Source organism: Neopelma chrysocephalum, unplaced genomic scaffold (genome assembly GCF_003984885.1).
Source record: "Neopelma chrysocephalum unplaced genomic scaffold, ASM398488v2 Primary Assembly neopelma1_24, whole genome shotgun sequence".
NCBI lineage: Eukaryota > Metazoa > Chordata > Aves > Passeriformes > Pipridae > Neopelma > Neopelma chrysocephalum.
Genome location: NW_020897693.1, coordinates 24,943,608 through 24,955,660, shown reverse-complemented (window position 1 = coordinate 24,955,660; position 12,053 = coordinate 24,943,608). Strand labels below are relative to the sequence as shown.

Sequence of the window (12,053 nt, the reverse complement as noted above, 5' to 3'; positions counted from 1 at the left end):
TCTATTCCTCTTTTCAGTATTTTTACTCACTAAGGATATTTGCTGGCCAAGACCCATCTTCTGTCTGGGTTGGCTGGGTAACACCAGACTATCATTTTTACAGTGAGAATTTTGATCTAAATAAAAATTGTACAGTGACAGTTACTTTAGGAGATGAGAGAGGAAGGGTTCATGAAAGGTATGCATTTATTTATCACTTATTAAATTTGTATTTTGATACTGTTGTTCAAAAGTTAATTATTTGCCAGCTTGATGATAATTTAAGCATTAATTTAAACTAATGAGAAACTTGGTTATGAAGTTTGGGTTTTCTGTGCTCATTTATATATGAATGTTTTATATGTAGATCTATAGTGAATATATTTATCATTAATATTCCATTAGAAGGAATGTTTTGTGATGTTTCTTTCATTTAACGTCTGTATTTACTCACTGTGGATAAACTTGTTTGTTTTACTGTATCTTATATGTGCACACAGAGGCCTGTGAAATTTTTTCAAAATTTTAAAATAGGAAAAAGAATTTATTTAGTCTGATGCATATATTACAAAAAAAAAATTTGTTAATGAGCAAAAAAACTTATAGCACAACAAGCACCTTTGTGGATCTCTATTACTCCACTGAAAAGTACATCTTCACCAAATATTGAAGTGCAGTGTGACCTATGCTTTGTTCTTGCTGTTCTTTCAGTGTGAAGCGCAGCAACTGCTATATGGTTTGGGGAGGAGATGTAATTGCTAATTCCCAGAGATCAGGTCGCAGTAATGTTGATATAGAAATTGGATGCTTTGTTGACCTGGCTACTGGAATGGTGTCATTCACAGCCAATGGAAGAGAACTTGGCACTTGTTATCAGGTATTAACAGATTTTCAGAAAGCTATCTAGTTACCTGCTGATTTTGATGTTATTTTTCCAGATATCTAACCGAACACCATTTGTGTGACAATAACATGTTTTCCTATATCATTCTGATTTTATCCCTCTTTTTCTCACTCTCTGTGCTACAAGGCTACATTTTTTTGAGCTTCTTACAGTTGTTTCAAGTGTTGAGGAAGGACTATTGGTAGATATGTTCAGAGAAATATTTTTTTTAACCTCTCAGTTCATGTGATACAGAATCTTGATTTATAACCTTAAATCTTGATTTATAACCTTATTCTTTAAAATATTTTTTGTCAACTGAATCTGTTATACAATATAGGGGAAGTAAATATTTAAATTAACATAAGGTTGAAATTAAACTATAAGTGTTGTAATTTTTGGTATTAATTGAGAAAAAAAATTCAGTTCCTTATTACCGTGGTTTGTGTCTTCTTCAGATAGCTGTGATTTGGAGATCTTGTGATTTGCTAAATTTCAAAACCTTAAATTCAAGTATGCATTAATGCACAAAGCCAAAGTAAATGGAGTGGGCCCTAAATGCTATCAATATGCTCAAAATGAAAAGTCATTATGCAAAGGGATCAGTAGTTGACTGAAGCTTTCAGCACCAGGTTATTGAGATTTGCTCTTAGTAAGATCAGTTGTCCATAGTAGAGCATCCACTGTGGAAGCTGACCAGCGTTAGGAACAATTCATCCCTTTCTTCAATGTCACCCCCCAAATCCAGATAAAATTGAAATGTTATCTAACTAAATTTAATGGAACTTATATACTGACTCCATTGAAAATGAATGTGGCAGGGTGGCACATAGCCTGTAAAGGGGGGTGGGAGATCATCTAGAAGCTGTGATTTTGCTATATTTTGTAATAGTGGTCAGAAACTTCCGTGCCACACTGGGAGGATATTGAATGTCAACATCCTGGGAAAAAACCCCACACAATTAAAGTGCTTAAGCCCTGTTTTGTTGTTTTTCTAACTAGATGCAAATTAATATGACAACTTCCGAACAAAACCATTCAATGTTGGTGTGGTTTTCTATTTGTTTGTTTTTTTCATGGACAGAATTTAGCTGTTCTTATTTTGTAAGGAGATCTATGGAAAGACAGATGTAGAAGAGGCCTGTTACTGAATTTAGTGTAGAAAACACTTTGGTTTTTCCTCATATGACTTGCATTTAATATAACCACGTTCTCTGTATTAAATTTAAAATTATCTCAGAGAATACCAATATTTCTCTTTTGTTCCTTCTCTTTGTCATGGAAAAATACCTGGAGTTGCTTTTGGAATTGTTTTTCAATAAACACGATAAATGAGAAAAGTCAGCACTTTTTATAGAGGTAAAACAGTATATTCCAACAGGATTGTTAAGTCTGAGGGTGAAATATTACTCATTTTTTGCTTATTTTGAGTAATTTAAGTATTTTCTGTGGTTTTGAAAGTAGTGAGAATAGTGTTATGTAATTTCCCTTTCTTGAATATTTTTACCATAAAGTACAATCTTTAAAATATTGTAATAAATCTAATCACTTGCCCAAATTGCCACAAATAACTGATATTTGTCTGGTCTAGGTAATTATTCTAGTTGTATAAGTGTTTGCACTTCTTAGCTTTCTTAACTGAAAGAGGACAATATTTGTATGCTGTTTTCATTTTAAAAGGTCTATGGGTCAACACATTGAGGAGATAAAATGAATTTTGCTGTAGTTCCTGATTTAACTATTGAATGCCATGCTGATATTCAGGAAAACAAAACAAAACCAAACCACTAGAAAGGTAAAGGGAAGATATAATATACATATATATTTGAGATTTTGTCATTAATTGTCAGGTCAGAGTTAAAGTATTTGTAGCAGAAAGGAGATCTTAAATATTGGTTTAAAGATGTTTTATTTTACTTTTTTAGTAATAGTTCTCTGATCCTCAGACATGGCTAGAAATTACAAATTCAATTATTATTACTAGGAAATAGCTATCTTCGGTCAGAGGCTGAGAGTTATATTGTCTCAGCTATCTTCAGACTTTAATGAAATAATAGGCACATAAGTAATGTCTTGCAGTCCAGGATGCCTTTTGTTTCTGGATTTGAGGTTGTGGGTTTTTACTTATCAAAAAGTTTGGAATGTACATGCCTAGCCCTATGCTATTATTTCTATGCCAATAGTGATAGTATTGAAAAATCTTTATTTTGCATATGTTTTTTTCAGTATAGGGTATTATTTTGCATTTTGTTTAAATTATATTTTGTTTTGGAGCTGTTTTCTCATCCAAAAGAATATGTATTTTTTAATTTCATTTTTTGACTCTCAGTATGTATAACGTATATGTGTATACATGGTACACAAAATGCATAATGATATGAATAATATATTTCATTGAACTTTTGAAACTTTGACTCAATTGTATGGATGTACTTTTTTCAGCTACCCTGGAGCACTGACATTCTTTAAATAATATACTAATCTATAATTATATTTTAATAATATAATAATTATAAATATTTGTATTTATAATAGAAACACATGTTACAATTTAATATTTATATTATAAATAATCTTTATTTCATGGCAGTAGTGGTGGGGGATCTTGTAGAGAATTCTTTGGAATAAACTGGTCTTACACTGACATGCACTTTTAGTCCAGCTGTAACGGGGAAAGAAGGATAACATAGCAGTCATAAAAATCCCAAACACAACCAGACACTTTAAAACTGTAGCACCATGATTCAGTGTGATTCACTGCGAATTTGTAAGACTGGAGACAGATGCTAAGCCTGAAAATAAAGAGCTCTTTAAAAAGATTACATTATTTTACTTTTAGAATATGTATTAGAAAAGCATTAATCTTGAAAGGAAATAAAGATTTGCACTATCCTAATCACATGTGCTCTCACCCTCTAGTATAAAAGGTCGAGTCTGGCTATTTTTGAGAAGAAACCACACAGTGTTCTTGCTAGAGGTGTTGACAGCACATAAGACAACAGACACACCTGTCTGAAAATCAGGTGATCCTGTAAAGATAACTGCAAATGCTTTACTATATTAGAGGTGAACTACAAGTAGACACTATTCACCACTTTAATAAAGTGTCTGGATCCGTTTGATAATACAGTGTAAGCCATACAGAATTTATTTTATATCATATTCAGGGAGGAGATTATTTTTGCATTTTTAATTTTTAAAACATTTCAATTTCATCTCATTTCTAGGTTGAACCAAACACGAAGCTCTTTCCAGCAGCTTTTTTACAGCCTACAAGCACTAACTTGGTTCAGTTTGAACTTGGTAAATTAAAGGTAGGAAATATTTTTATATTTTATAAAAAGAGAACCTTCATGTAAAGGTGCTCTTTTAAATCTGTTTATTCTTATGCAGATTCCTGCTCACTTGAATTTGTTTAGGAAAATTGAATCAAGGGCATGAATCTTAATTTGAATTCTGTGTTTACTTCCGTAAATGTAATTAGATATGCAGTTAATTGTTTATCTGCATTTGTCAAAATAAACTCATATTGTTTGAAGAGAACACCATTAATGTTGAGGTTATGTAATGGATTTTGTTTTTTGTAATAACGTCTATCTTTTTATGATTTCTTTGCCATTTGTAAGTTATACTTCCTTTTAATGCTATAGGTTTATTTATAATTAAACATTACAAAAATATTTTAATACACTTCTTTGTTTCAGAATACCATGCCTTTATCAGCAGCAATTTTTAAAAGTGAAGAAAGAAATCCTGTTCCTCAGTGTCCCCCTCGCCTTGATGTGCAAACAATTACACCTGTTTTATGGAGCAGAATGCCAAACAGCTTTCTAAGAGTAGAAACTGAGCGTGTCAGTGAACGTCATGGCTGGGTTGTGCAGTGTTTGGAACCTCTGCAGATGATGGCACTTCATATCCCAGAAGAAAACAGGTACATTTGTAAGGAAATAAAATTACTTAATGTGGATGAAGTATATTGAAACCAGGTGTCAGAGTATTGATTAAACCTGCCTTAGAGAATATTTACACCATAGTTGTTGAGAATTTCTCTTCTTATCTGCTATAACAATAATTAAGCAGATAAGATCAGAAAATTTAAGTACAAGAGACTAAACTTTAATGCCAAGTGATGACTTTTGCATACATGAAAGAAAAAGTGGCTATTTGATTTTATTTAAATTATAAAGTAACTTACCCTAAATCTCTAGATCTTTCAAGATCTATACAAAAATCTTTAAAGATTTTTCTCAGCCTGAAAAAAACAAATATAAAGAACATGCAAGTACTAATTTGCTGATTTTTTCCTGTAATAGAAGCATGTAATCTGTTCCTGTATCATCTGCTCTGAATTTACATGAATTAAGTTTTTATGTTCTTATTGACAAGGTCACACCTTTCTTAGATTTTCATTAGGTTTTATGTTCAGAATGAGGATAAAAAAGATCTGTCCAAGTATCAAATATCATAACCAGTGAAAAATCAAACTATCAGCAAAAGCATAGCAGAAAGATAATTTAACTACTGTACTTTAATCAGTTATTTTTAAATTTCTTTTAATAATTCAATAAAAAACTTAATTTATTGTTCATGAAACTGAATTCAAGAAAAGATTAAAAAAATACTGTGTCTTGTGGAAAAAATGAAACCATAATCCTGAGTAAACTAGAAAGGCACAGTTTAGTGACAGTAGTAACACAGGTTTTCAGCATTCCAAATATATTTATTTTAAAAACAAGTTCTAATTTACCATAGATTTCAAAAAGCACCTACACCTTCCATTTTGGGTTGTTTTTTTCATAAGGAGTACTAATTTTAAACAATCTCAATAGCCACCATTTACTGTGTTTGGACAATGCACATACTAAGACTAGTTACTATTAATTTAATACTAGTGGTTTTAAGAGGAACTGACCAAAATGTGAGAGATCACAAAACTTTTCTTTTACAAAGTTATTATTCATGGGATTGATTGGTTTCCTCTTTCTTTATTTTCTAACAGATGTGTTGATATTTTGGAACTATGTGAACAAGAAGATTTGATGAAGTTTCACTACCACACTTTAAAACTCTATAGCTCAGTTAGTGCTCTAGGTAACACTAGAGTTGCTTATGCACTTTGTAGCCATGTGGACATATCTCAGCTATTTTTTACAATAGATAATCAATACTTACCTGGACTTCTACGTTCTGGATTCTACGACTTGCTCATTAGTATTCATTTGGAGCATGCCAAGCAAGCCAAGCTCATGATGAGCAATGAATTTATCATTCCAGTTACAGATGAAACTCGAACTATTAAATTGTATCCCAATGAAACAAAGAAGCATGGTTTACCTGGAGTAGGGCTTAGCACTTGCCTGAAACCAGCCTTTAATTTTTCTACTCCATGCTTTATTGCGACCACTGAAGAACATCAGACATCCAGTCCAGAAATACCCCTTGAGACACTTAAATCCAAGGCCTTAAGTATGTTAACAGAGGCAGTACAGTGTAGCGGTGCTCATATACGAGACCCTGTTGGAGGACAGGTTGCATTCCAGTTTGTTCCTGTTCTTAAACTGATAGCAACATTGCTCATAATGGGTGTTTTTGATGATGATGATGTGAAGCAGATTTTACTCCTCATTGATCCCACTGTGTTTGGAGATCACAAGGAAGAAACAGAAGAAAAAATAGAGAAGGAAGAAGTTACAAAAGTAGAAGAAAAAGCTGTAGAAGCTGGGGAGAAAGCAATAAAACAAACAAAAGCTCCTGCAAAGGGCTTATTGCAGACAAGATTACCAGAATCTGTTAAGCTTCAGGTGACCATTTAATATAAATGTATTACTTATGTTCTACTCTTGATGGAAAAAGGATTGTGCTTTTTGTCTGTTCTCTAGTTTAAAAGAGTTGAAATTCTGAAGGTCTTTAATTCCACTTTGCCTTATAACCATATGTTAATAACCAAGTTTAATGTTGCTGCAGTTCTTCTATACTCAAAATAGATAAGTTAATACTTACTTATTTTGTAAAAATGAAAGAGTTAGACCAAGTGATCTTTAAAGGACATTCCAAGCCAAACTAGTGCATGATGTCTACATATTTTGGGTGCACGGAGTGAAAAACTGTGAATGTAATGTAGTATTATTGATCAGATAATGAAACTGTACCAATATTTTTTCACCTTTACATTGTTAAAACAAAAATGTGGGAAAAATGTGTCTAATTTTTACAATCTGATGCAGTGTATCTGCAATTCACTGCAGTTCTTCCCCAGAGTTTTTAAAACAATTAATCTTAAGTCTTTTTTTTCCTACCTTAGATGTGTCACTTACTCAATTATTTTTGTGACTGTGAACTACAACATAGAGTGGAAGCAATTGTGTCATTTGCAGACCGTTACGTATCAAAATTGCAGTATAATCAGAAATACAGGTACAATGAACTCATGCAAGCCTTGAACATGTCTGCTGCTTTGACAGCCAAGAAGACTAAAGAATTTCGGTCTCCTCCTCAAGAACAGGTAATACTAAATAGATGGTTGAATTAAAGATTAAATAAATTCTTTATGATGATAAAATAGAGTCCTCACTTATAAACTACCATTTGAATTGCTGGAGAATCAAAATGAATTTGAAATAAAATTTGTTTTGTGCCACAAAATGCTGAATGTCAGAATGCTTAAGCCTCTACTCTAGAATTTAAGCTCTAAACCAAAGTAATTTCTCAACTTTTCTACTTAGGATTTCTCAACAGCATGGAAAATTTGAATATTACTGTCCAGTGCTGAGGAGCTTAGATTCATCTAGTACTGTAAGATGATGATAATCTTAGTTGCTCAAAGTTAGCATGAAGTTAGTGTTGAACTGACATGTGTATGTTAGAAATATTTTTTTCTGCCCCTAGGAAATAGTCTTATTATCCAGTGTCCCTGTAGAATTATAGAATCATTGAATTGTCAAGATTGAAAGAGACCTTTAAGAACATCAAGTCAAACAGTCCACTCAGCACTACCACTGCAACTCTTAAACGACTGAATCACATCACCCAGCGCCAGATCCAGACGCCTCTTAACCTATTCCAACCTAGGCAACCTATTCCAATGCCTGACCACCCTAACAATGAAAACATTTTTTCTAATATCTAATTGAATCTCCCCGTCTCAGCTCAAGGCAATTTCGTCATGTCCTCTCATTGCAGACATGGTAGAAGAGACCAGGCCCCACCTCACTACAACCTCCTTTCAGGTGGTTGTAGAGAGCAAACAGGTCCCCTCTTAACTTCCTTTTCTTGAGACTAAACAAACCCATCTCCCTCAGCTGTTCCTCACAAGACGTATTTTCTAGACCATTCATGAGCCTTGTTGCCCTTCACTGGACATGCTCCAGTATCTCCATGTCCTTTCTAAAGTGGAGGGCCCAGAACTGAACACAGTACTTGAGGTGCAGCCTCCCTAATGTTGAGTACAGAGGATGATCATTACCACAGTCCTGCTGGCCACACTATTCTTGATACATTTTCTGTATTGGTATGCTAATCATAATTAAAGCTTACAAAGTATCATTGCTTGAGTATTTCCTTTAAACTGTATAAGAAATTCGTGCTTTATTTTAATTTGATTATAAACAGGTAAAGTATGGCTATATATCAGAATATGTCTTAGGCTATCTCAGTGTTTTAACTATGTTTTAATTCCCTTCAAGATTAATATGTTGCTGAATTTTCAACTGGGAGAGGATTGTCCCTGTCCAGAGGAGATTCGGGATGAGTTATATGAATTTCATGATGACCTTCTAATTCACTGTGGTGAGTCGCAAGGTTTTGATACAGGTTTTGTTTGTCTTTTTGACACTTGACAGATCAGTTTAAAAATACACAAGTATAAGGGGGTTTTTTTTGTTAGATGTATTACTGTCTTTGTTCGCGAAGCCTAGCCATGATGATTACTGTCCACAAGGTGACTTTCTTGACAGACTTTGGTGTATATTACAAAAATATGGGAAACTTGTGCATGGTTTTAAGTTTCATTGTTATATAGCTATTAAATATTGTCCAGTATTATTCTGTTTATATATCAGTTTTAGACGTCATTGGGGAAAATAAATGTTTCAAACAAGAAGGTTGGATTACCTTAAAAGATTTACATAAGGACATGTATGAGTGCAAGCATATAATACGTATTGAGGGAACATAATTGCTGTGAAGTTAAGCTGTAGAAAATTTGAGGAAAAACACTAGATGTGAGGTGCTGTGCCTGTTTTAGCTTGGTTTCCTGGTGTATACGTAACTGTGAGAGTCAATCATTATAAAACACTGTTGCACTGCAGACTACAGCTTGAATTGCCCCCAGTCATTGAATTTGGATTTCCTGTGCGATTTTATGTGGGTTTTTTGATGTCAAAAGTCTTTTGTTAGTCTACTGAGATCTTAGTCTAATCCAGACAATGATGGACTTATTAGCCCATTTACTAGCGTAAAGTCTGAATCATCCAGTTATTACTGCTCCTTCTCAGTAATTATTCAGATAAAACTGATACACTTGGTAGATATATTCATAGTTACTCTTCTGGTATGTTTCTTGGTCCTATGGTTGATGGCATCCATCTTGTCTAAAAAGAAGGGGCCAGGGTCATTACAGTGAATTGATAGCATCTCAAACTCTTCCCCAGGAAGAGCATGGTAATCCTAACAGTTCCTCCTTGTCCTCCTGTTTGCTTGAGGTCATCATTAAATGTTTACCAATGTAGTCTGCTAGTTCTTTCTTCTTTGGCTATCCCTAAAACCAGTGTTACCTGGTTCATGGAATTACATGGTTTTAATGACCTGTAATTAAGTTTCTGCCTTCTCTTTGTAGCCATGGTGCCTCCAATACCATTCTGTGCTTGTATTGTTAAGGCTTCTGCTGTTATTTTGCACTAATATATCTGAGTACCCCCGTAGAATCTCTGGCAGCCATCAAGCTGTGATTTCGTGATAAGCCAATTTTCATTTTTCAACTATCTCAGCCTTAGCCTCAGCCAAAGATGAGTGGGTTAGCAGGTATCTAGGTTGTGTTTTATCAGCTTAGTTCTGAGGATATTGTATAAGACAGTATTAGAAGTCCTTAAAATCAAGATTTGTATCTGTAAGGTTAGCTACATTACAGGCAGAACTTTAGTTGGTTTAACATTATTTGGTTTTGACAATCCTGTGTTAATTGTTATTCATCCTTGCTTCTAAGTGCTTACCAAAAACATTTCTTTTATTCCATCATTTTTCCAAATGTTAAAGTGAATAGTTAATATCCTCATAGATACTCCTCTTTCTCCACATTTTTATTATGTCTATCGTTGTAAAAGATTACTGTCATCTCCATTGCTCAATTACACAGCCCTTGATCTAACCTCCAGTTTTCAAAAATAATGTTCCTTTGGCAGCAGAGAGTTTTCTGAGACTCCAGGATGGAGATTATGGAAGACCTACAACTTTCTTGGAAATGTCTTAACTCTGTAATCTATTTTTCCTTGGAATCTTGTGACTGGTAGGATCATTGAGTTAGTTTAGCTCCTGATCACTCTTCATCTTTTCATAAGGTGAAACACTAGTTATTTTATGTGTTCAGTTTATTCTTTTTAGGGATGTACTTTTATTATTTTTTACTACCTTATAAATATATATGCTGAATGAAAAAGAGTTGAAGATAGAGAAAACACTGTCTCGTGATTAAAATAGCTTAAAGATCCTATGGATTCTAAACAAACCCATATTCATTACTTTGTACAGAGATTTACCATAGGTGGTCACTGCGGATAAATGTTCCTCGTTATCTGTGGCCTGACTTGGTCATGAAAATCAGTACTAAGCAATCACAGCTGCAGATAAATGAGAAGGAGGTTTGCTTGGAATGTTTAATCAGCTTTCAGCTACTAAGTATACTTTTCCATCTAAGTGGAAAAATATGTGGGCAATCAAGTAATTAAAGGCTTCTTCATAATGAATATAAGCAAATACTCTGAATTAAAGTTCTCAGGCAGTCTTAATCCTAGCATGTCCTAACTCTGAGTATTTAATTTTCCTGGCAAAATAAGAGCCTTCTATCATAACTTTTATGTGTAATTTCTTGGTTAAAAAAAAACAACCAAAAAATTTACAACATATTTTGTTGAATAATATAAAATTCACACTTATTTGGGTTCAACTGGAGTTGCAACTGGCCAGAAATGTGGGGAATAATAAAAAAAGTTTTCTCAAACATATTAATGGCAATAGGCAATATATCATCAGAAATATCATCAGTCCATTACAGGATGAGGATGGTCACCTCACAAACAGGAACAGAGACAAGGCAGAGGTATTTAACACTTATTTTGCCTCTGTTTTCAACACAAATGATGGACCAAGGGGATCTCAGTGCCCTGAGCTGGAGGACCATGACTGCGAGACTCATCAACTCCCAGTTGACCCTGAAATTTTGTGGGATCTGCTGCTGCAGCTGGATCCCTACAAATCTATGGGGCTTGATGGGATTCAGGAGCTGCTGATATCATCACAAAACCTCTCTTGATGATTTTTGAGCAGTCTTGGTAATCTGGAGAGGTCCCAGCTGGCTGGAACTTGATGAACGTTCTCCCAATTTTCAAGAAGGGCGAGAAGGAGGACCCTGGAAACTACAGGCCTGTCAGTCTCACTTCAGTGCCTGGTAAAGTTATGGAGAATATTATTCTGGGAAGTATTAAGAAACACCTGAAAGACAATGCAGTCATTGGTCACAACCAGCATGGCTTCAGGAGAGGAAAGTCATGCCTATTCCACCTGATTTTATTTTATTACAAGGTAACCTACCTAGTTGGTCAACGGAAAAGAGTCGATGGAATCCTTTTGAATATCAGTAAAGCTTTTGATACTGTCTCATATAGTATGTTTTTGGACAAAACATCCAACCTACAGCTGGATAAAAAAATCATGTGGTGGGTGAGCAATTGGCTCACAGGTTGAGCACAGAGGGTAATAGTGAATGGGGTAACAACAGACTGGTGACCTGTCACTAGTGGGGTTCTACAGGGCACCATCTTGGGCCTTGTGCTCTTCAACAACTTCATAAATGACTTAAATGAAGAGAGACCTTGACAAATTAGAGGACTGGGCAATCATCAGCCATATGAAGTTCAAAAAGGGGAAGTGATGGATTCTGCACCTGGGATGGGGCAACCCTGGACGTACATACAAACTGGGG

General features: G+C 34.4%; 1 protein-coding gene across 1 annotated transcript in view; it reads left to right on the top strand.

Moving 5' to 3' along the window:
• Nucleotides 1-12,053, top strand: part of RYR3 (ryanodine receptor 3) — a 222,469-nt gene that overhangs the window by 107,165 nt on the left and 103,251 nt on the right. Inside the window, exons 31-37 of the mRNA XM_027674225.1 lie at nt 18-178; nt 691-856; nt 4,090-4,176; nt 4,567-4,793; nt 5,862-6,663; nt 7,164-7,364; nt 8,545-8,647. Of these exons, the coding sequence (XP_027530026.1) occupies nt 18-178; nt 691-856; nt 4,090-4,176; nt 4,567-4,793; nt 5,862-6,663; nt 7,164-7,364; nt 8,545-8,647 (1,747 nt within the window). The remainder of the gene's footprint in view (nt 1-17; nt 179-690; nt 857-4,089; nt 4,177-4,566; nt 4,794-5,861; nt 6,664-7,163; nt 7,365-8,544; nt 8,648-12,053) is intronic.